Here is a 25,287-nt window from a genome sequence, read left to right as displayed (position 1 = left end):
CTGGAATTTGCAAAGCGTCTGACACTGTCCCACACTACATCTTTGTCTCTAAATTGAAGAGACATCAATTTGATGGATGGACCACTCAGTGGGTAAAGAACTGGCTGGATGTCCGCATGCAAAGAATTGTGGTCAGTGGCTCAATGTCCGGCTGGAGACCAGTAACGAGTGGTGTCCTTCAGGGATCCATGTTGGGACCGGCCTTGTTCAACATCTTTGTCAGTGACATGGACAGTGGGATTGATGCACCCTCAGCAAGTTTGCCGATGACACCAAGCTGTGTGGTTCAGTTGATACGCTGGAGGGAAGGAATGCCATCCAGAAGGACCTTGACACGCTTGTGAGGTGGGCTGATGCCAACCTCATGAAGTTTAACCATGCCAAGTGCAAGGTCCTACACCTGGGTCAGAGCAATCCCAGGCACAGCTACAGGTTGAGATTCACACAGCTACAGAAGAGATTCACACAGCTACAGAAGAGATTCAGAGCAGCCCTGCAGAGAAGGACTTGGGGGTGTTGGTTGACAAGAAACTTAACGTTGAGCCGGCTTCAGTGTGTGCTCGCAACCCAGAAAGCCAACCGTATCCTGGGCTGCATCAAAAGGAGCGTGACCAGCAGGTCGAAGGAGGTGATCCTGCCCCTCTACTCTGCTCTCGTGAGACCTCACTTGGAGTATTGCGTACAGTTCTGGTGTCCTCAACATAAAAAGGACATAGAACTGTTGGAACAAGTCCAGAGAAGGGCCACAAGGATGATCAGGGGACTGGAGCACCTTCCATATGAGGACAGGCTGAGAAAGCTGAGGCTGTTCAGCCTGGAGAAGAGAAGGCAGACAAGTGATTCTTGGATAAAAGCACAGGGAGATACTATCAACACTGCCAACACAGTAGTGGCATCTTGTAAGAAATCAGGCCACAGTTTGTGCTGCCAAGGCATAAGTGTTAAATATCACGTAAGGGACACATCCATGAAGAATGTTATGTGTGCGTCAACTCTTTAAAATAATTTAAATGAAATTTAAAATTGCATGCTATTGTCATCTGTGCAACAATGGCATCAAGGTCCACTTCAGACAGGTCCAAGCCCAGGAACCCCACTGAAGTCAATGACTTCAATGTCTTCAAAGGTGACCACCAGCCCAAACAACTGCACTTTTAAAAACAGATTATCTCATTAAATGCCAGGCTGATCAGAAAAGGTTTCCAGATACTCAGATTCCCAACGCTATTTGAAACAGTCCAACTTCAAGAGAATAAAAACATTAAACTGTCCCAAAAGATCATTAAATTCGTTTAATTCTTAATTTAGCGTTTGCTCCCTCTACTGGTTCTCCTGCAGCAGATAGCAAGCACTAGTTAATAGAGTAAAACTAATGAACGATCCCAAACATGTTTTGCATGAGTGACATTTGAGCGAGTTGCTAATAAAACAAATTCCACTCAATCCATATTCATCATAAACAGGAGAGCGGACGTGATAATGAAAAATTTCAGAGGTCAGTGAAATAGAGTGTAAAACTGAGTATGGTAGTGATTTATTTTAATATTATGTTAAATAATAGAGTGGATTATAAGCCAGTAGAGTGCTGACTATAAACAGGCCATGAACAGCCTAGCACAAGAACACCAACACTGCATTGACAGAGGGAAGGATGAGAAAGATCGCAGGATTTACAGTCAAGGCCTTCTGGCAGTTGTTCAAATAGAATCTGAAGTTCCCAGGGCACTCTTCCAAAAAGCAGGGATAACCCTGGACTGCTCACAAACATCCCCTCTCAAGAAAATAAAACACTGTCCAACAATAAATACAATACTGTGCTATTAGGAATTAACACATTACCTACCAATACATAAAACTTGAAACACGAAGTTATTACGGAATACTGATTTAAAAATTAAGGGGTTTTAAGATGATTACCCTGATGAAAGCAATGTGCTTAAATCTAGACATTATTCTATTAATATTTTCAGAAACGTAAGTTAAAAACATGGTTTAAAAACACAACTGATTTTCCATATCAAAAGTATTTTACCCTTATATATTCCAGCCAATGGGTGGAGTCCACATTTGATAACCACCGAGTCTCATCAATAGTAGGATAAACTATTTCTTTAAGTTTACGCAGGGATTCTCTCATCACGTGTATATTATGAATTTCCAGAAAGACTAGCTCTGCATTTGGATAGGCACTTTCACTTTCATATCCTCCACCTTTAGCCTGTCATTCAAAAAGTAAAAACAGATGTAGAAAAGTACAAGTACAGGATTTCAGTATAAGGTTGAGAGTTATTCTGGTCAGGTTTCAGGATTTTCTGAAACACGATTATTTTAGCATAATAAAAACATATTGTTGGCTTTTGTTTTTCTAAGAAGCACTAGACTATTTTTTTTAGATGAAAGAAATTCTACTTGTAAGAGGCTACAAATGATAATACATCCATTGTCATGGTTTAAGCCCAGCCAATAACTCAGAACCACGCAGCCGCTCACTCACCACCACCACCCCCACCACCACCCTCCTCCTGGAAGGATGGGGAAGAGAATCAAAAGAATGTAAATCCCAAGGGTTGAGATAAGAACAGTCCAGTAACTAAGGTATAACACAAACCACTACTGCTACCACCAGTAATAACAACGATAAGGGAAATAACAAGGAGAAAAGGAAAAGAAAACAATAAATGCATCATAAGCGATGCACAATACAATTGCTCACCACCCGCTGACCGATACCCAGCCTGACCCGAGCAGTGATCTGGGCATTCAGGGTAACTCCCCCCAGCTTATATACTGGGCATGACATGCCGTGGTATGGAATACGCCTTTGGCTAGTTTGGGTCAGGTGTTCTGTCTCTGCTTCCTCCTGGCTTCCCGTGCCCTCCTCACTGGCAGAGCATAAGACTGAAAAGTCCTTGATCGGAGTAAGCATTATTTAGCAACAACTAAAAACATCAGTGTGTTATCAGCGTTGTTCTCAGGCTAAAGTTGAAAAACTAGCACTGCACCAGCTACTAGGAGGGAGAAAAATAACTGCTACTACTGAAACCTTTGGTCTTTTCTAGGCTTTACCACATCATTTTTTAGCTATGTCTTCATGCTGCTTTTAGCTCCTGCCAGCCCTTCCAAAATTCTACAAGCAGCTTACTTTCCTTTTCATGCCCTCTTTAGAGACCCTTTTCCATCTCTTTTCAACATCAAGCTCTCCTCATTCTCATCTCTTAATCTTTAGCCTTGTAATAAAGACAGAACTACTAATGTTATGATATGAACTTACCTTGTTTGTGTCTGCAACACTATTCTGTCTGGCATCAAAGATGATCAGTTTATGTGACTGAGCATTGGCATCCATTATTGTCTGTAAATATTTTTCATCTTCTTTGCAACGTTTATCATTTGGGCCGACTGATGGCTGACTGCATCGTGTTATTGTTGCTTGGCTCTCAGGATGAATCCAGGATAACACCTGAAAGAAAAGAAATTTATTTTAGTTTACTATACTACTATAAAAGCAGTAGACCAGAGTGCAATTAGACAATTATACTGCCTACATGTTACTTCTTGGCAAATTAACAAGTGCAAATTTAAGGACGAGCTGACGCAAAACCATACTGAGAGCACACTAGCACTGCTCATCCCAGATCTCAGCTTGAAATGCAAAGTGATTCTAAACATCTTAGCTTTTATTTCTAATAAAAACTAAGCCTGTATTGCATCTTACTAATTAGAAAAAACAAAAAAAAAAACAACTAACCTAACAAAGGAACATAAGACAAACAAGAAAACTCCTCCAGAAACAACGGAAGACAAAAAACTTCTGTGTGGAAGTCTACAGACCTGTACACTACCTTGGTAAGCAGATCTATAGCATGAAAACTGTCACTATTTAATATATTTAAAGGTGTTCCTATGCTACCTGCAAAACTTGTCTATTCTCAATAAGACTGCTATGACGGTAACATATTCCACACCAAATCAGAACACAGGCTAACATGTGAATTAGCACCAGATCCCACTGTGGCTTAGAAGCATTAACTACAAACAAAAATTTATTATACGGCACAATAACCAAGCAATTAGACTCACATTTCAACACTGTAGTTGTTCTCTTCAGTTCTAAACCCATCAAGCCTAATCCCTAATTCTTCTTTCTTTGCTCCCTACCTCACTGCTTCAGGAAGGAAGCCAACCCACTGTTATTAAAAATAATAATAAAAAAAAAAGCCTTAAAAGAAGTCCAATTTCTTATAAGCTACAGATCTGTAGAGTACTTATACCTCCTTGTAGAAGTTTCACTTACCGGAACTCTGCCTTTTGCTCTAAACGCTGCCACTTTTGAGAGGTCATCATCCTTTACACTGGTTGGCACAACGAGAATAGCAGGATATGTATCACAAAGCTCATAGGTGCTGTTAATTTTGGATATTTTCCAACTCTCATTGGGCAAGCCCTGTATGAAAGCAAAACATTTTTGTATTTTTCAGGTTAGACCTTTACACATGAATTTGGGGCAATGAATATTTTTATAGGCTGCGTACTTTTTAAAAAAGAAGTGTAACCACATTTTTCTTTTAAATAAGTTTAAAAATTTAGGTCTCCAGAGTGAACCATAAACCAAAATTCCTCTTTACTATCTTTAAAACTTATATGTGAAATAACCAATTGAATGGGTGGCATGCTCAGGTAAAAAGTGACCATATAGTGAAACAAAAATACTTTTGCAACTATCAAACTGTAGATCCTCAATGGCAAACAACAGTTATTCTTCTGTTTGATGCTTATTCAAATGCAGGTTTTTATAAAGTCTATATTTTCTAGAAAGAGCACTTGGAAAATGTGGATTTAAGAATGCACGTAAAGATAGACCAATTTGCTCAGGTACTCAGCACATGTTACTTCCACCAACTTCAGCAGGCACTTAACACTCTCGGTGTCACTTGCGTTTCATTATCTAAACAGGAGATCTATACAGTGTGTGTATGTAAACAGAGTTGAAAACTTGGAGCTTCCTTTAGTATTTTTTTCTTGCTTAAATGTGTCTGGGGGAGATGGAGAAAAAATAATATACTAAGTACTTCTATAACTTACCTGCCTCTTATATTCCACAATTGGATCATACACTTTCCAGCCATTAACAGCAAACTTTTCTTTATAGCTGAACGCAAAAAGAGGCTACAGATAAGACAGCAAAGGCATAAATTAGTGTCTGATGGGCTGTAAGCACAATAAGTTCTAAAAGAGTGAACCTTCAAATATTTCAAACCTAACACTTCAAAAACTCTTTTAACAGCAAACATGAAACCTTCAGTCAAGACTGGACAATACTGTGCTAAAAAGAAAATGAAACACCATTTCCTCCTTCAAGTACATGCCATATAATTAACAAAATCAAGAACAAAATCAAGATAGGAAATACAGAGACCTGAAGTTACTTGCCTGTGACTATACAACACATCAATGGCAAAGCCAGGATGAGGACCTTGGTCTCCTACCTCTCAATTAGTTCCATACCCATACAAGCAAATGAAGTAGCATTCTGCAGCTAACTAATAACAAGACTACTTGTACTTATTTGTTATTTTCAACAGAACTTCCAGACTGAATTATCTGCTGCAGAAAATAAGAGTCAATACATATATATTTTTAATCAGCTACATTAGGCAAATGCAGATCTCAGCAGTTATGTACATGTTAACTAACTTCACTGCTAGCAGGACACAACATAATGTTCTAAGAATTAATGCAACAAGGAAACAGGGACAGAGTAGCTTGGTGCTCTCTAACAGATTTTATGAATCAACATTTCTATTGTTGTTATACAGCCCTTTATTTCCCCACCTATATTTTCCAAAAAGAAGATGGCCAGTGACAGCCTGCTCTACATCTTCAGACTTACCAGCCCATTAGAAACAGGAAACGCACGTGTTACAAGGTTTTCAAAGATCTCTAATCTCTTCTGCTCTTCCTGTTTATAGGCCAGCCGCAAATTTCTCATATCCTGTCAAAAATAAGTTACACTATTTTACTCTATGAAAAAAACGAAGGCAGTTATAAGAAATTTGACTGAAGGAAGGCATATGTAGCACTAAGACACTGACATCATCTAATCCACATTAGAACAGAGTTAGTACCAGATGACAAGGATCATCACTGGAGTAGCTAGATATAAAAATAGCCACTTTTCCTTTGAATCCACTCTTGAGACAAAAGGCAGAAGTATTTAAGACTGCAAGTATCATAAGAGGAATTGAAATATATTATCTAGATGAAGCAGGGTTCAAATACAGGGAACTGAACAGACAGAAAAACAGCACATGTGCATGCAGATTCCTCTTACAGGAAAATGAGATGAAAATACTTTAATACGAATAAATCTCTACCACACCATACCTTGCAAACTATTTCTATACCACATGAGTTGTCTCCGTGGCTCTGTACTCCAATTTTTTCAACTCTACTTATGACTCCAAGGGGAACATCAATAACAAAAGGTGGATCCTGAAATTTGTAAAGCAATTTTGTTATACAATAGGAGGAACACAAACTAATATTGCTCACATATGTTTCTTCAGAGTCAACTACAATTCCCATTTAACACATTCACTTACACTAAACTTAACACTTTCTGAAATCTACCTCAGCAACAGTCCTATGTGAAACAATATGCAGATAAATAGTGAAGTCTTACCCTTTCAACACTTTTGATATACATTCTGAAGTCCGTCACTGTTAGAGTACCACTTACTGCTCCCATAAATGGACAGATATACATAACATCTTTAGCTGGAAAACAGACCAATTAAAGCTTTGTTTTACTATCACAGGCATTTCTTCCATAAAAGTATATTTCCATTTAAAAATACCAAGATTTTAGCAGTTCTGTAAGATTTTGATGCTTGACCTCTATAGTAAAGCCCACTCTTCAGATGCTGTCAGGACTGAGAGCTGTCTTTAGCTCAATGGTGAAAACAATCAAATTCCTCAGTCCCGTGGCTGCTCAGGAACTGAGGCAGGGCTTAGGTAGCATGGGCTGCAGTAAAGGCATGCAGGTAACAAAGCACCCTGCTGGTATTCTTAGCTTTGGATGGCTTTGGTCCCTTCTCTGAGGTGTAAAGCACCCACAGTCATCTCAGCCCATCCAATTACTCATCTGCACACAACTGACTTCCACCTAATTCAATTACAGCCCCATATCTTCATGTTCACTTTTATTTGAAAGAGCTAGTATTCTTTTCCAGCCAAGTATTGTACTGCTAACACAGTCTGCTGTCACAGGTCAAAGTGAAATAAATCTCACTAAGAACTAGAAACTAAGTTTTCTATAGCTTCATCTTCTTTGCTATTACAGTTCTGAAGCTTTTGAATCTATGAAGTATCCTTGGCATCCCCAGGCAGAAATACAACCCCATACACACATATGGAACAAACTAACCCTTGAAAAAGCTGATTTATCACAGAATCACAGAATCCTAAGGGTTGGAAGGGACCTCAAAAGATCATCTAGTCCAACCCTCCTGCAAGAGCAGGGGAACCTAGAGTACATCACACAGGAACTTGTCCAGGCGGGCCTTGAATATCTCCAATGTAGGAGATTCCACAGGCCCCCTGGGCTCCATGTAGATGGCTTGCTCCATCTACATGGAGCAAGCCATCCTCAGGAACCGATTTTTCCTTCCTACATTTGGATTTGAAAGACAAAAGAAATCCACACCAAATCAGCTAATCTAAAGTGGCATTAAATTAAAATATCAAAAGTCAAAAGGAAACAATGTTCTGGTTTTAAATAAATAAACTAGTGATTTAACAGTATTCAGTGTAGTACTCAGTAGTATGCTTACCAATAACTTTGATTGATTCTCCAGGAAAAAGTGGAGCCTCTTCCATCTGTGCTAGTTTGTTTCCATCCCGCAGTGCCTGGCAGAAATCCAAAACCATGAGTAAATCTCACTTCCCATCTGTACTACATCGATATATTTTGATGCTAAGTGCTTTTACTACCAGATTACTGGAACACAAGAAGTGTGTCTTTTTTTACAAGGCACAACTGTATTAAATGGTACCATAGTAAAAAAAAATAAAAACATAAACACGACACTTGCTATTATAACTATTACACAGGCATACATGTTAGTAACATATTAGTAATGACGCATTGTAGTTTCACATGCTAGAGACATACAGCATACAAAAACATGAACAGTGAAATCAGCCCAAATTTATAATTAAGTTGTTAGTCTTTTGCTAAATGCAGGTATTATTTGGGGTATTTTATCTACTTGAGAACATTTTAAAGCTTATACTTTTTTTTCTATTTTTAATGTTGTTTGAGTATTTTCATCTGAGAGAATTTTATGGCAGAAGCTTTATTTATTTAATATTCTAACTTTGTATTTTTCATGGGAGTAAGTCAGAAGCACTCCACGATGCTCTGTTTCAATCAATACTCTATTGAGAGTGCCACAGGTTAAGGAAGAGGTCCACTATAAGAATGTTGGATCCAGAAGGTCAGCTTAAAGAATGAAGTAATAATGAAATATAGAAGAACAATTAGCAATTTTAAAATAAGAGCTAGTTCCATAAATTTTCATGTAGGTAAATTGCTTCATTCCTGGATGATACAGGATTGAACCTTTGGGTCCTTCATTGGCAGCTAAGATTTACAACGTGCTAAAGATTTTAATTAAGAAAAAAAGGGTTTACAGGACTTTTAAGGATCATGTGAGAAAGCGATCTCTCTCAGGTCAACATGATGACATATTAAGGTTTCAAATTTTACATCCTAAAGTAAGAACAAATATAATGGACTATGTTAATAACTCTTCTCTTACATCACAGGTCAGATTTACATTCAAATAATTGGTACGATCTGTCTGCCTCCAAGAAACTACCCCAAGTCCGCACTAATAAATAATTTCTGAAGATATTTAAATTGATCTCTGGCTTTAGATTTTCTTCTAAACTAACAAAATTTTACATTCAGCATCCTATCACGAGAGATGACATTTAGAGGATTAGCCAATACTTGCAGATTTAGAAGGATGAATGCGATCTGTCAGGTAGGGGTTTACGTGCAGTATTACATTTTAGACTACTTGACATTACACGAAAACCCTACCTAGCATGTAACCAGTTAGCATACTAAAGGCTTTCTATGGATTCTCCTGCATGAAGAAGATTTCTATGTGATCTACAAGTACTAATATATAGTACCTTGCTACACAGTTAATGAATGAAAGATGAGTAAAACTCGCCACCTGATCAGGTTCTGCTTCAGAATGATAGCCATTGTGTCCATCCTGAATCTCCTGCATTGCATGAGGCAGCAGTAGGGCAAGAGAGAAGTAACAGGAAAAAACATGCACAACAGGTGAAAGGACAGAATCTTTTCTTTGTTTTTTTTTCCCTTTTTTCACTTTCCTTAAAAAGACAGCATATACTTTAACTTCAGTTTAGCTATTCAAAATCTTCTACTCCTGGCACACACTACCTTCCACAGAAAGGAATCCAAGCTGTTAGCACTATCCTTTTGATGTTATTTGGCACAGCACAAAAAGAAAAATACACTCCCTTTTTCACAAAAGAGTCAGTGCAGGTAGATAAGAACATAAAAGCATGCACTGTCTTTTTAAGACAAACAACCTCATAGTGAAGAAAATGTACTCAAAGTATGCCACATGCTTATCAATAGAAGAAACTGAGTACAGCTTGCAATTGTAGCATTAGGGGAAGACTCATGCAATGTTTTAAGGAAAATATAGGTTGACATCAAATAAAAGTATCTCAACAAATTAGAAAATGATCCACTGTGTAAAACGTGTTTTAATTGAACTTCCAGTTTCATGGTTTCACCTATACTTCCAGCAACTTCTGTGTTGCTGCTGAATATCTAGTAAATTTACCCAAAATTATTCTTCATAGCAAAATATACAAACAATCCACATTTTTGTGTCAATTTTGAGTCATGTTGTCAGGAATTCCTGAATATTAATTAAATCTCTTTAATAAACATAAGGTCCTTGTGTACTCCAGAGAGAAGCACAAATGTCATAGGGTCATATGAAGGAATTGTTTTAATATATTCAGGCAAAATTGGTCTTCTGTCTTCTTTCTTTATTAACTGGAGAGAAGTTGTGCTCATGATAGTCTATTATTCCCAGTTCAGATAAAAAGAACTTCTCACTTGATAGACTGCAAAACCAGCCTCAGTCTAAATTTACAAATGTTTGCTAAAGTCAATTTTTCTTTTTACAGAACCTTAAAAAAAAGGAAAATTTGAAGGAAGGCCTTCAGATATCTTCAGATAATTTGAACTCTATAAATTAAGTAAAAAATCTTTTAAAATTATAAAGAACTCCTAACATTAATGTTTTGGTGGGATACTGTTCCATAGAAATTACTTAAATTTCAGACCATAAAAATCTTGTTTCTGAAATTAAAGCAAAGCAGATATTGTGATCTCTGGAAGAAAACCAGAAAGGCAACCAGCAACTACACCAAAAGATTTTAAATAAATGAAAGATAAAGAAGCATAGCAGACCCTTCAAAGACGAAAGCCTTTACAAAGAACTATGAAAAAACAGAATGAAAACAATCAATTTTTGTTACTCAACCCAGACCAATTATTTCTATTTAAAAATAAAATACAGAATCAACTTGTATGTTTGTACGGTTGCACTAAACACATAGCATTCAAATATGTAAACAACAGATGAGAAAAAGAAATCATTCAGACTTCATCTCTTGGTTTGAGATGGAACAAGAGGTCTTTGTTTGAATATAAGTGTTAGACACATTTCATGAACAATGTCAGAACACTATCCAGATCATTTCTCACTCCATAAATGTTACTAAGAGAGAGGGACAAGAAAACAAGGCATGCCCTCTTTCTCTCTCCAGCGAACAATAGGCAAGACCCAGTCTCAAAATGATTAAAAAGATGCAAGTCACTGCACTGGTATCTAAATTCAAACTTAACTTTCAATTGTATTACAAGGGTGGTAACAATTAAAGCAAAACAGGTACAAAGGCAAGCAAGAATTGGTATCTTATTTAAATATGATAGACAAAGACATAATGCTTTTACCACTAATATTCTTTAGCATAGATAACACGTTACAGCTGCTAATACAGCACTCTGTAGTCCGAAGCATGTAAGCCTCAGCTGTAAGCATCCATTTTGTCAAAATTAATGTAATAAAACTGAAGTTAGTGTTGCACATTCAAAACATAATTTAAAAATACTGCTCTCTTACACATTGACTTTTATTGCTCATGAAAACATTGTAATGTATATAAAGCATTTCTATGGCAAAGAAGCTGTTGCACTGCATAGCAAAATGGTCTGACTGGTTCATAAAAACCATTAATGAAGTAAAGAAGAATGCTTGACACACCAAGATCTCACACAGCACAAAAGACAAACAGGTAGGAGGCCGTTTTACTGTTAGCCAAAGGTAATCTTACCCGTATAACAGGCCTCCTGTACACCTGTTAGTTAAAATATAAAAGGTTATCCAACAAATCACACATATTTGATTTGTTAAATATATCATCTAAGTTCATCAGATTTTTCAGAAGAACCCTAGTCCCAAACATTTTAATTACAGCTAGATTTTGAAAGAATGAAACAGATCTAGTAGCTCTCATTTGCAGAATTGTTTTGGTCTAAAAACAATCTTGCCACTTCATTTTAGTGATGCAACAAATGCCAAGCTCTTTTGAAACGTTCATTACTCATCACCATTTTATCCAGTTACAATGTGCTATAGTGAAAAGAGAAGAAAGAGCCTAGTAATCCTTCTAGGTGGAAGACAATGAGCCTGCAATAACAACCTTGAAGTACAACCAAGTACAAGTACAATCCTTTAGATTCAAATGGCAAAACAAGGAAACATCAGCTCTTCTCAACTTATTTCTGAAGGTGTCTATGCTCAGCTACTATAATCTAAGTAATTTTCATTTACATGAACCCCTCATTCAAGAATACTCTCCAGGCAGAGAGTATGTCAGAGAAGACATACACAGCAGAGCTCAGTGAAATCATGCTGCTGAAGGGTTTAGCAAGCAAGAGCTTGCTTGGTGCTCTCCAGTTTTGACCATTTCATTTGCAGCCACCTTGCTTGCATCTTCACTCTCCTCTAAATTAACATTCTGGTAAGGCAGGTTAAACAAAGTAACATGTGTTACACCATTAGATATAAGAATTGATATATTTGCCTGTTTTTGGAAACATCTTGATTGAAACATTAAAAAAAAAAAAAAAAGAAAGAAAGAATAAAGCCGTGAGTTCCTGGTAAACCCAGCAGAAAGCAAGAGAACTGCCTGAACCAGTTCCAGAAACACACACACGCATCTGGCCCTACCTGAATGTTCCATGTTGTTGTAAGAGTCTCAAAATGCAGCAATTCAAGGTAAGCAAAGGTAATGAATACCCAGAAAATAGATCAGTGTACATCAAAAGAGAAAGATGTCTTAAAGGAAAACTGAGTCATAAATGGGCATTATCTTTTTGCACGTGAATTCCACATTAATAATGAATAAACCCAGCCTGCCAGCAATACTGACTAAGCAACTAATCATACCACTGAACTCTTGTAGAAGCTAAGTGCAAAGGAAACCTTCTCCTAATGCACAGACACCACTTCACAAGATACTAGGCCTGAATGTAACTAAAGGTATTCTAGGATAAAAAATTTCATCATGTTATACACAAATATGGGATTCCAAATCACTGCAATGCAATGATGCCAAATATGATTTATACACAAAATTCTGAATGCTACCAGGTTTGTTTCTTCTTATTTCATTTTATGAAAGAGAATGATGTAGAATTTAATTAGGTCTTGAAAGACTTACTCCTGTTAAATAACACCCAAGAGGACTTTAGTATAGAGAAGGACGTTACTTAGAATTCAAAAGTGCTCTTTATACCAGAGGAATGTGTTCTAACTCAGAGATAAACTGCACACCAAGCTTACATACTTGGATTTTACTAAAATAAAATCCTTGATCTACAGGGCAAATACAACATCGACAGCTGTTATGCAAGTCTTCCTACAATGTTTCATCAAAGATGTTAGCCTTGACCCAAAGTAAGCATTTGCAATTCAGCTGCCATAGTATGGAAGATCTACACTTTCTTATAAGCATAAACTGCTGACTGTGCCAATAGTGTGAAACTCTGTGAAGGTGAATTTTTAAGCAGGCTACAGCCAAAAACATTTTGTGGATTCATCTTCAGGCCTGGGCTGAATCTGACCTGCTGTCACAGAATCTAAAATACACTGGTTCTGGACAACAAACTTATAAACCACAAAGCATGTTAGAAAATAATTTAAAATCTAATTAAAAACAAACAAAAAACAAACCAAAAGATAAAAATCTTCACTTGGCCATTTGAAATAAAGACCATGAAAGTATTTCAAATCTGGAAAGAAAAAAGGATCTAGATAACTGAAGCCTGGGTTTCTGAAAGAGACTTGAAACAAAGCTGACTTCTGTCAATTTGTAAGAGACTGAAAACTGCATATGTTCCACTCCTGATAGCTCAGTTGGCTGGCTACATATAGGAAACAGCAACTGAACATGAAAGAATTGGGGTAAAAAAAGCGTAATAGAACGTAACAGGTAAACCATACTATGCAATCATTACCTTAGTGATAAAAATGTTGCTGGGAGGGAACAAAAAAGGTGATTTTTTGTTTGTTTGTTGCTAAACTTTCTCTGGTGAAACCCAATGAAAAAAATAATAGCAATTTCTGTCCTTTACATGGGAACAAAGACATCTGCATTCTTTATTGTGAAATCTGGAAAGCTCAATTCTGTACTCTGAATGACACACACTAGAAACACTTTCAAACCTGTAACTATTAATTTACTTTACTATTTTTTTTATTAAATGTAGTAATCAAAAGAAAAGACAAATCACTTTTGGCATTTTATTCAAAACATTGGCTTTTAATTTCCCTTTCACCGCTCTTAACTTTTATTCCCTAGACTTCAATGCCACTATTCTAAATACAGAGAGAAACACAAAGCAGATTCAAAAGACTCCTACACATAATGAGATGTTTCTAGTTCTGAAACATTCAGTGATAGCTTAAGTACTTACCACCTGATAATCAAGGTAGCAAAGACTTTCCTGATCATTCACTCTTTTCTCTTAAACAAATCAATGCATTTCTCAAGTCACTTACCCTGTAGTCCCTGGACATGCCTTCTGATGGGACAGACCCAGAAATCTGACTAGAAATGGTCGCAGCTATCAGCTGTTTACACCATTCCACATGGGATCCAGTTGGGCTGCAGAAGCAGAATATTTCAAATTATTTAGCAGTAATTCAAAATGTATATTGAGAACAGCAAAGCAACTGAGCACATCCAGAAAACAAGACCATAAATGATCACTAATATCATGAAAATTAGCTTGCTTTATAGGCAGAATGCAACTGTTTGGCTGATCAAATCAGGGAAGAGAATTTTACTAGATTTTATCAGAGATGTTGAGCTGCCAGGAGATTAAAAGCAAGGATAGGGTCTGAGGAACTTCTAAAAATGTTGGTTCCCTTATCCAGTGTAATTTTTGTCATCATTCACACATTTTTTTCTCAAAGCCATCCACTGAATGAATTTGGTCAAGTAACAGGAAACTCCTTACGCTTTCCTTAGTATGATTTCCTGGTTATTCAGTAAATCCTCAAAATTCAATTACTCCATGCTAGTATTTAAAAATTTCAACTAAGCTAGTGTTGTATTCTATATCAATATTAAATGTAGAAAATACATGTTTTCTAATGTGTAACTTCTAGTTAGGCATTTTTTTTCCTACTCATAAAATAATCTCTGAATAATCTTTGGACAGGCCTTCCCATGCCACAGTAAGGAATTCTGCAGTGCACCGTGTTTATAAGAACCCTTTAGGGACAAAGCATCTGAAAAGCAGAATAGCACTAAACCCAGGATGATGGTCTTGAGAACAGTCTCCTGAACTAGCGCTGCTCACAAATAACATAGTATGGAGACCAAGAAACAACTACAGTTTATTGCCAGCCACTTTGAAATGCACTAGGTCTGCTTCAAGAAACACCAGTATCTGATGGAAAACTGGGAATGTCAGAGGGAACTGTTCCCTGAGCGCCGGGGCAGCCACAGCTTAGCTAAGTGCTAACTCTTCAAACAGCTCAGCTGGGCTCTTCCACAGATTTAATGCTTATTTGGAAGTCAAATACAGAAAGAAAATGTTAATTCATTTTTAGAATTCATTCATAAACCAGCTTTGGATTCTGTGAGTATCCAGTGACACCGAAGTCAGCTCATACTCAGCACCCAACAGGTGCACCAGGACCTGGACAATAAGAGGGTGGGATCCTCACATAAGATGACCAATTCACCTTACCAAGAAGTCTTTTCACACATTGACTCTGCTAGTATAGGTAGATACAAGGTGAAGCTGCATGCAACAACTGACATGAAAGCTCTTTCAGAACTGATACATTTTTGTAGTTTTCTCTCCACCTACAAGATGCTACAGAGCACTAGATCCCAAAATGTTGTTTTGCAACTAAAACACATCTATGGTATTCCTGCTTGAACAATGAAGGCAACTGTCAGGTTAGTGCTAAACCTGAATCCAGATTCACCTAAGGAAACTTTTCACTGCAGTTTTGTAATAGAGTGCATGAGCTGACCTTTTCTGATCCCATCCATTTCTCCTTCTTTCACATCTCTTAATTTCTAGTACATCTTCCTAGGGGTTGCCTAAGTTTGTTTCCAAATACGCATTTACTTGTCAATCAAGAAAAGGATTTATTTTTCTATGGCTTATCTTCATCGGGTATCACTACATCAGCAAAGACAACATCAGGAGGAAAAAATGTCAAGGCAGCTCCATCTCTACAATCAGTGTCTGAGGATGTATCAGTGAACCTTAGGATGCTGAACACAGCTGTGACTTATCACCATCTGCCAAGTGGGTCAAATACCAGCACATGTCTTTTCATTCTGTCTCACCTGAGGTCATGCACATCAGCACAGCCTGGTACAACCACACTGGCAAATAAGTAAATTGTATGAAAAATGGACATTATAACTTTTCCAGAGTAGAACAAGATGAGGAGAAGAAACAAGGAGACTATGATAAGAATGCGCATTATCAGGAAATACAAAGTTGTGAGTTTCAGTGACAGAAAATGGACATTTGATTTCCACCTTCACTAGAAGAATCTAAAATTCCAGATTTCTCCTAATATAGAGAGAATATGGAGACTGCAACCTGGCAGTGATTCTTAAATACAGTGGCTTTTCTTCATTTTTCATCTGGGAGAAGCTTCCGCTAGTTTCTACCCCTTGTTTAAGGATTTTTGAACTCGGCTCTGTAGTCTGCCGCCAGCTGGAACCTTCTAAAGGAAGGAGGTACCGTGTCGGTGAGTGCACAAGGAGATGTGACAACACCTGGCCAGGTCCAGCCCCTGTATGACACCGGAGCACCTGCACCGGCGGCACCAGGCGCGGAGCCACCACACGCACCGACGGTAAATCAGTTACACCGCTGAAGGGGAAATACAGGCGTGCATGAGAAATAAGTGAGTAACAAAATCGGGAATAAACCCTTAAAGGCTGAGAACAGCCTCACTTGAGTTCGGGAAGAGGAGAAGCTACGCACTGCCCCAAAACACCCGGCCCGAGCTCCGCCCTGCAGCCCCGGCCTCCTCCGAACCATCGATGACGGTAATGATGAAAAACACACAACCGCGAGCAGGAAACTTTGACAACGGCCGGTTCCCCGCCGGGGACAATCCACCGTCAGACCGCGCGCACTGGAGTGAACTCCCAGATTTAAGTCCTCCGGCTCCGCGCCCGCTTCCAGGCCGGTTTCGGGGCACGGAGAAGCGCGGAAAAGCGGGGAGAGCCCGCCCCATGGCAGGGGGCCGCGCTGCGCCGGGGCGCGGGCCGAGGGGCGCCCTCCGCGGAGGGCAGGCCGCGACGCCCCGCACCGAGCGCGGGAAGCGGAGTCGCCTTCTCCCGCCGGCTTCGCTCACCTGTCCAGAGTCTCCGTGCTGGGCTGCCGCGACCCTGCCCCTGCCGCCGCGCTCGCCGCCCGCACGGCTCGCCGGTTCACGCCGCCGCCCTCCACCGCCGGCCCAGCCGCCGCTGCCGCCCGCTCCATGTTTCCGGCCGCCGGCGGTGCCCGCCGCGCCGCCGGGATGGAGGGCTGCCGCCCCTCCTCGTTCCCCGCCCCGCTCCACCGCCCGGCCCGGCCCTGGCACCTCAGCCCGGCCCGCTCGGGCCCCGCCGGCGGCCGAGAGCTGTCACCTGGCGGCTAGGCTTACCCACAGGCCTCCGCGCCGCCGCGAGGGCGGGCAGCGGCCCCGCGCGGCGGGAGAAGGCCGGGCCGGGGCTGAGGGGAGGGCGACGGGGGCCCCTCTGGCACTAGCCCGGGCAGGCATGGACCGCGTGCCATGGTAAACCGCCTGTCAGAGGTAAAGGGTTTGAAACGGACATCATGTTTATTGCTTCTCCGCTCACACACGTACATGGCAGACGGATGTTAAACTCTCCCCCTCAACGCCCCAAAGTCGCTTCACAAGTCACACCCGGCTCCAGCGCAGTGCTGCGGTCTCCAGGGGCACGGTCACCAAGGGAGAGTACTGGCCAGGTTATGAGGCTGCTTCCTCAAGCATGACAAAATGCTCACGGCGAGGCAACAACTGAACTCAAGGCAGCGTGAGAAAAACACATCAAAAGGAGGTAGTACACAAATTAGTTCTAAGGGATACCAATAATACCCAAATAAAGAAGGCATCCAACACAGAGCCTAGTTTGTGTAGTGGGCTTCAGTTATTTATAAAGTTTATCTACTCAGGTCCATGGAAATACAACAACAGAAAAGAAAGGAAGCATTCTGAGGTGGACATTTCATATGGGACATGAAGCACTTAGAGCCGCTGATGTTTACATCCCTGCTCTTTTACACCTCCAGGAAAGGGCACACAGGACCTGGAACTCCTTCATTCACTGCCCCAGGCTTGCTGTCAGCTGCAGGGGATGGATGGTCCAAAGGGATGGAAGCACCAGGCAATGCCCAACATGCACAGTGACAGCTCGGATCATGCACACAAGGGGAAGAAGAGCTTCCTGTTTAACATAAATCAGTTTGTATGCTGACATTCACAACTTCAAACTAGTATTTTCCAGAAAGTACTGTATTAAAAACACACCTACGTTTGCCTACCATTGCCATGTAAAAAATAGAATTAAAACAAGTATCTTTATCTGTTGAATGGGAAAAAAAAAAAAAAAAAAATCCAAGCCCACACAGACCTGTTAGAGAGCTTCAAAGACTGAAATTCGACTGAAGGAGTAATATGAAGAATGGTATATATGTAATAAGTGCAAAAAGATCCCTTTCCATATTAAACTCTCCCAAATGCAGCAGGTTAACATGTAGTGTTTACACAGTAAAACAACTAGATTTTTGGAACTTCTCCACACTGCTCAGAGATGTCCCCAATACGTTCAACTCAAATACAGAAACTTCAAATATTCTAGTAAAAATAGCTTTTTTTTTTTTATAAACCACAATAGAAGGCAAATATACCCGAGTATGCATAGCTTTCAAAATGTAAATATATCATGAACAATTAAGGATCCTTCTTCATTTATCAGATATAATGCATCTCATTTACCTTATCAAGTCAAGATTTTGGGACAACATTGTTATTTTGGAAGCACACAGTGAAGAACATTAATGGGAGAATGAAATTTAGAGGATAAAATTAAGTCATAAATCGTGCATATTTAGAACTTGCATGGTGTATGCTCTGAGCTTCCCTGAAAACAATAGTGCAACTCAGTGTATCTACTGAATTTAATCACAAGGCGGTATACTTCTATTCCTTTGAAAAAATACCATTCTAAAAATATTCAGATGTCCTCTAAACTTCAACTTATTTTATGCAACTAGCTTTAAATTTAGTTTTCATATGCAAAATATTTACACTTTATAAACTTTCAGAATTTCTAATAATATAATATATAATTACACAGAACTTAATTTATATATAATCCTATCACATCTTGCAGATCAAAACTCACCACATGTACAATAATTTACAATGACAAAACCCTCAAGAATCAAAATATCTCCTTTAAAAGAACAATATGAAAGTCCCTTACAAATTGGGAATTGCAGTATTTCCTGGACTGCCTGAATATCATTAAACTTCTGAGAATATGCAAAATATTAATTAAATATCAAGCAGCAAGGTTTGTGCTACTTTTGAAACTACTTAAAAAAAAATACCTGAAAGGAACAAATTTAAGGTTTACAAGAAGCCTCTGAAATGAAGGCTTGAAATTAGAATTTACTGAAGGTTCAGTGTATACATGCAACTCTCGTATACTGAAGTCCCTTAAATACTTAATATGTCTGTTGAACAAAAGTTAAATTAAACAGTAAGCTATAACTGCACAAGTTTTCAACAGTATTTGTAACTGAAATTTTTTGACTACTTTGGTATAAAAGCTCCTTTAAACAGGCACATTTACTTTTAGAAGACAAACACAAGCATTTATACTATGGCTATTGCTCGATATTTAAACAAGGTCTCTGGGGGTCTGTTTTTAATGATATAAACCTTCTTTAGAACCATTTTACTCTGTATTACTCCAAAGAACCAGTATTGCCAACAGTGATAATTTAGTGCTGAACAGTTAGCCAAAACAGGGCTTCTCAGAATCCAGTACAACTGTCATTTGAAAATTGGTTATTTTTTATAAAAAATAGATTTTTTTATTTTACTATCTACTGAACTACCTGAACTTCTTCATCAGAAGCATTTCAGTGAAACCCCTTCCATATTTTTCTTTCAAAAACCAGAAAATTTCAACACTTCTCTCTGAAATCTTACAATAGAATTTTTTTTCTCTCATGAACTCCACAAAGGTATTCCTAAAAGGAATACACAATACCTAATTTTACCTAATGTGGATATTCCTATTGCCATTAGTGGTTTACTCATGAGATGCAACACTGAGCATGAATTTCCTTAGATGACCTACAGTGTAATAAATTAAAGCATTCTTAATGAAACCAAATTCACTTCAATTGCACCATGTTCCAAAATAATTCTTGAAGCCTTCCGTAACTAGAAGCTGATTAATAATGTTCCCAGTCCACTGGTTCTGAAAGGCACATAACTGAAGTTGGTTTTGTTTGCTTTGAAGTTGTCCTCAAGTGAAGACAGCCTAAAATACTTTGTTAGGAGAGTCTAATGTAAGGCATTAAAATCTTCCTCTTTATGCTATAAATCTACGTTAAGCACCGCTTGCTAGGACAGCACAGGAAGAAGCCAACATTTCCTTCAAAAATGTGTTTGTACTTGGGACACCATTTGTGAGGGAGATGACGATGAGGCTGATGAATTGGATATCTTGGAATTATTTGTGATCTGTAGTTCTTCAAGTCTCCTTATATAATCATCACGTAACGCAAGAAGCTCCATGTATCGCTGCTCCATTGGATTTGGCTGCTAGAAAGAAATCTATATTAGTCTTGTCACTTCAGTCCCACTACTTCTACGCAGTTAGGCTGCTGCAGTATTTGTGCTTTCCTGGCATTACTCTGCATTTGTAGTTTCCAACACATGTAACAAGTTGTAGCTAAACAGAAATGTTTATATCTATAATGCAAGAGCCCTCTGTCTTTCACTTGTTCTCATCCACTGAAAATCTTTACACAAAACAGTTCTTGCCACCTCAATAAAACCAGCCAGCACTTCCTGGAGCATATGGATTTTATTTTCTTAATATCTAACAGTGTGAGGAAGATAAGTGTGACTATCTTGTCAAAAGTTTTGCTCTTCTTGACTTATTAGAAAGTTTTAGATTCCAGAGATCAAATGTCTCACCATCTTCCTTTAAAATAGTGTTAAACAGACTATTTTAGCTGCACTAATCAGATTACGATGGAATCCATATCTTCAGATTAAACTTCCCTTACTGGTGAAATTTCCTGCAGTTTTTAATAGCAAATTCACAACTTTGTGTAAATAAACAAGTGAAATAAATGCAAAAAATAATGAATTCTGTAAGCAAGCTTGAATGTGTTTAAAATCAACTGCCCCAGCCTTCAGGAGATTGCTCACTTGAAAGAGCATTTTAACTGCTTCCTTTTTCAGATAGTGTAATGAAACAAATGGAAAATGCAGATAGCTGAAAGTTCTCCTCAGCTGTATATAACTGTCAAAAAGTTGCTGCTGTTTCACAGTTAACTGCCTGTAATGCAATTAAAACCTACTAGCAGCACAGTTCCAGAAGCAAATGTAAATGCCTCACCAATTCAAGACAGGCTGAAGCAACGCTCTGAAGCGTACCACTCGCTATGCACCCCTGACAGAGATGCCAGCTGTGGAAGGTGGATCAATCACTGAATGTAGTTACTAAGATGATTAGAGATGTAGGGTTAATGATGTGGCTAGTGACAGATCAGACTCTTCATCAGGCTTAAGTCTGAGTCTGATGCAGAACATGCTTCTAAGTAATGGCACTAAGAAAGGTCATAAAAAGACCTGATTCAGGCCACATGTAAGCTATTCAATTCTTTAAGTCAAGACGAAGCATAAATTTCATGTGCAGAAAAAAAATAAAATTGCATTTTGTATATAAAAGTAGTGAAAATGTGGTACCAGTAGTAGTAACATAGAAGATTATCCCACAGGTTTGCATTTCTAATGAGAAATTTCTGCCAAAAAATCTTTCCTGAATGATGGCAATGTGCATTTTTAACTAGATTTACAGCTAATCTGCTTGCCCTATAACCCTTCACTTTCTAAAATAAATCTTTGGGTTCACCTTTTGCAAAATGCCCTCATTTTTCACAGCAAGCAACAAAAGCTTAAAAGTAAAACTTTAAAGCTGGCAACATACTTGTAAGAAAACACAGCAAATTGTCTGCCTCTCTTGCAGCCTCCTGTTGTAAATAATGCAGGAGATCAGCTGCAGAAAAGGAAGTGCGCTGCTTGAAAACTCCTGATTCATTCCAGGGGCTGCATTAGGAAGACTGCTTCTGTCAACAAATTTCCTCCTCTGTTTTCTCCTACTCAAAACTCCACAACTTGTTAAGAAAGACAAATGAATCTCTATACACTATGTGCCACATTGATGAAATTTCTGGCAAGTTTGTAACAAACATTGAGTATCCATAAATTAAACATTGAAAGCACAGCACTGAACTGTGTATAATTTAATAAAAGCGTTCCTGGGCTTCTGATCTGATCCACTTGTATAATTTTCAATAACAGCTTTTATCCAACTGTTACCCAGTGCAAACAATGTTGAGTCATTAAAGTTACATAAAAAAATATCTTGCCATAAGCCATCAATACAGATAACAGAAAGGACAGAATAGGTCATCTTAGTGTGTAGAATACTTCATAGGCTCTCTGAGAAAAAAGGAGAAAGATTTAAGCAAATGCAACTACATGCATTTGTGATGCTCAACTGTTCAGGGATCAGTAAGCCCTATTTCTAAGGGCTGTCATTCACCCTTTAGTATATCAAAAGGCCCTTAAAATATGCTTCCCAAGCCCAGTTCCAAAGACAAGGGCCTAGAAGGAGCTCGAGAATGACTTGTGAAATAATAATTTTCACCTTTTCCTCCATCTTTAAAAATATAATAATAAAAACCTGAACAGATTACAGGACTATTCTACAAGTCAGTTATGACACAAAACCTTATTTCCAAAGCCTAAAAGCATTTTGTACATTGTAGAGAATTTACTTACTTGTTGCCGAATTCTTGGGTTCCACCTGATGTAGTAATTGACCCAGAGCTCTAAGTGACGCATACTGGCTACCGGATAGAGCGCTCGATTTAGCTCTTTAGTATAGAAAGGATTGGTGTACTTAGATTTTTCACTGTTTATCAAAGACCATAATGACAAGGTTTTCTCAGCCACTTTCTAAAATAAAATAAGAACAGTAAATATTTACACAAAATCCATCACAGAAGCCATGGTTACATTCTAAAAATCAATACACTTCTGATTTATTTAGAAGCATAAGTTATTGTAAGTTACTATACTAAGTCACTGTATTAGAAACATTCCAAGCCCAGTGCTTGAGAAATCTTTTAGTAACCATATAGTATTTAAGTTACCAAACCCAAAGAATTTACCATGTAACTATTCTATAATGAGAAAGGCAGTTCAAAACCACTGTTATACAAGGAATACAACCAAATACAACACAACCAAAACTGTCTGTGATCATCTAAAGTCAAGGCAACAGTACAACATACACAAGCATACGCTTCTAACTAACACAGCTTTTTAGACAGAAAATGACTAACCTCTTTTTCTCTAGAAGACTCACTGTTATACAAGAAAGTACCAAACCGGCAGCTGTACAAGTGATCCAGGATTGCAATCAAGAACTGCTCATTGAATTCAAAGGCTGTAGGAAACTAAAACCAGAAAAGACAAATTTGTTCTTTACATTGTAAAAGCATGGAGGGATGCACATGCCTTGGTTAAGAGGCTAAAAGTGGCATTTAGAAGCCTGAATGCATCTACAAATACTTTTTAAGGCAGTATTTTCATATGCTTTATAGCAGAGTAAATGCACAGATGACATGAGGTGTTCCAATTTTCTCAAACTAGTCAATGAAAAGAACTCTTCTCAAAACGTTCTAACTGCCTTTAATTTCTAAAAAGAATAAAATACAGAATGGTTACGGTTTCAGTTTTACTATCACAAAACAATAAGATATGCATAGTGCACCAATCAGGAAAATAAGGACTATTTCTAATTCTTGACATAAACAGACTAAATTTGCTGTTTTGTTTCCTTACTTATTGAAAATGCAATGTTTAAATCACAGCACTCAACAGCTCCCAAGCTTTGATAAAAGCACATTTGTTCTTGGGTTCCAAGGGACAGCTTTACAAAACTGGTGAAGTGAAACACAGACCCTACTGAAATAGCTGGACGCAATTCTGGTAAAAGCATTTTGCTGGGTCACATCTCTCCATGTGTTTCTGAGAAGCCCAGATCCAAGACACAGCAGCCCTCCATGCATAGCCAATGCTGGATTATGCAACAAAACTAGAGCTTGTACACCACTTTTGGAAATACATTAAGAGAGATGGTATGGTTTAGAAGTAAAAACATGCTTTTTGGCTACAGCATCAGAGCAGAGGGGTATGCTGTCCTCTGCAAATACTTTTGTTTAAACAAAACTCTAGGTTTTTAATTCAGTAATCTCTTAATGTTACCTTCTGAAGAACAACACATACCTGCTTGGACACCTGCCACACACAATCAATGAACTGGAGAAAGATGGGCGATCTGTCTGCATCAGCATGATTTTTGTCACCATGGCCTATTCTCTGAAATGAAGCAATACAGCCTCCTGTTAACCAAAACAGTCTATTTTATGGCCAGACATGGTTTCTTATTTTGCAGTAGAATATTAACACTTCTGTAATAGAGCAACTTCTTCTTATGATTTCAAAATTAGTCACTGCACTGAGGAGAGATTCAGATATACAGAAATACTGCAAAGCTGTTCCAAAGGTGCCTGAGAAATATTCCAAAGGAATAATTGGTTCCATTATAAAAACCTCCCGGTTATTGGATAAGCAGAACTGTTAAAGCATCCATTACTTTGCAAGTAAACAAGCCTTGTTTCAAACTATATTTATGTAGCAAGTTTGTCAAAATCCAAGTTAGATTACAAAAAAAGACAAAGTATATAAGTCACCAGAGAACCTAGATCAAACTATCCACACAGGTTATTCTCTTCCCCTGCCTCACAACCTAAAGATTCACCCTGAGGTAGAACATGAAAGAGCTCAAAGTTAACATTAATGGTCTTGACAAAGAAATAATGGAACATTTTCAAAGCTTGGGTAAGCCACCTTCTGTGAAGAGTCCAAAGCAACAGAAGAATTCTCCCTACAGACAAGAAGTAGGTTTGTTAAAAGCTTCTCTTTCACATTTGAAAGCTGAGAACAGGTAAGAGATTCAGAGAAGAGATTCTGTTAGCTCTATAATCCTGCTTGCATGTATTTACCTGGAGGAGATGAAAGACAATCATGTATGTTGAACTAAGATATTGTCTATCTGCCCGCAAGATAGCAAGCTTAATGTCTTAAGGATGTGACAAATCATAAAACCAGTATGCTACTCTGTGCAAGGACTTGCAAGATAGTTTAGAATAGTAGAACTGAACGGCAGGAAATAGGGGGAGATGAGGGATTGATAACAGCTGAACTCAGCAATAGCAAATGGCTA

The 25,287-nt window shown here is 38.4% G+C and overlaps 2 protein-coding genes across 8 annotated transcripts in view; both read right to left on the bottom strand.

The window, feature by feature from the left end:
• MTMR1 (myotubularin related protein 1) overlaps positions 1-17,229 on the bottom strand; it is a 41,986-nt gene extending 24,757 nt beyond the window's left edge. The window contains exons 1-12 of one of the 4 annotated variants that reach the window (XM_062613262.1): positions 17,031-17,229; positions 14,190-14,295; positions 11,458-11,481; positions 9,249-9,299; positions 7,833-7,908; positions 6,683-6,777; positions 6,385-6,492; positions 5,891-5,992; positions 5,083-5,166; positions 4,295-4,444; positions 3,272-3,460; positions 2,033-2,218 (exon numbers count right to left, since the gene is read on the bottom strand). In XM_062613262.1, coding sequence (XP_062469246.1) covers positions 2,033-2,218; positions 3,272-3,460; positions 4,295-4,444; positions 5,083-5,166; positions 5,891-5,992; positions 6,385-6,492; positions 6,683-6,777; positions 7,833-7,908; positions 9,249-9,299; positions 11,458-11,481; positions 14,190-14,295; positions 17,031-17,158 — 1,299 coding nt within the window. In that variant the 5' untranslated portion in view covers positions 17,159-17,229. The remainder of the gene's footprint in view (positions 1-2,032; positions 2,219-3,271; positions 3,461-4,294; positions 4,445-5,082; positions 5,167-5,890; positions 5,993-6,384; positions 6,493-6,682; positions 6,778-7,832; positions 7,909-9,248; positions 9,300-11,457; positions 11,482-14,189; positions 14,296-17,030) is intronic. The other 3 variants (XM_062613264.1, XM_062613263.1, XM_062613266.1) reach the window with 3 other exon arrangements.
• Positions 17,230-19,893: 2,664 nt separating this feature from the next.
• MTM1 (myotubularin 1) overlaps positions 19,894-25,287 on the bottom strand; it is a 39,863-nt gene continuing 34,469 nt past the window's right edge. For 3 of the 4 annotated variants that reach the window (XM_062613267.1, XM_062613268.1, XM_062613270.1), the window contains 4 exons: positions 24,288-24,380; positions 23,342-23,455; positions 22,776-22,952; positions 19,894-20,522 (listed from right to left, as the gene is read on the bottom strand). In XM_062613267.1, the coding sequence (XP_062469251.1) occupies positions 20,355-20,522; positions 22,776-22,952; positions 23,342-23,455; positions 24,288-24,380 (552 nt within the window). In that variant the 3' untranslated portion in view covers positions 19,894-20,354. The remainder of the gene's footprint in view (positions 20,523-22,775; positions 22,953-23,341; positions 23,456-24,287; positions 24,381-25,287) is intronic. The other variant, XM_062613269.1, reaches the window with a different exon arrangement.

The sequence above is a fragment of the Pezoporus occidentalis genome, unplaced genomic scaffold (assembly GCF_034315485.1).
Source record: "Pezoporus occidentalis ecotype Australia unplaced genomic scaffold, CSIRO_AGI_Poc_V1 ctg165, whole genome shotgun sequence".
Taxonomy (NCBI): Eukaryota; Metazoa; Chordata; class Aves; order Psittaciformes; family Psittacidae; genus Pezoporus; species Pezoporus occidentalis.
The sequence above is the reverse complement of the archived record's forward strand: the minus strand, read 5'-3'. Positions and strand labels throughout refer to the sequence as shown.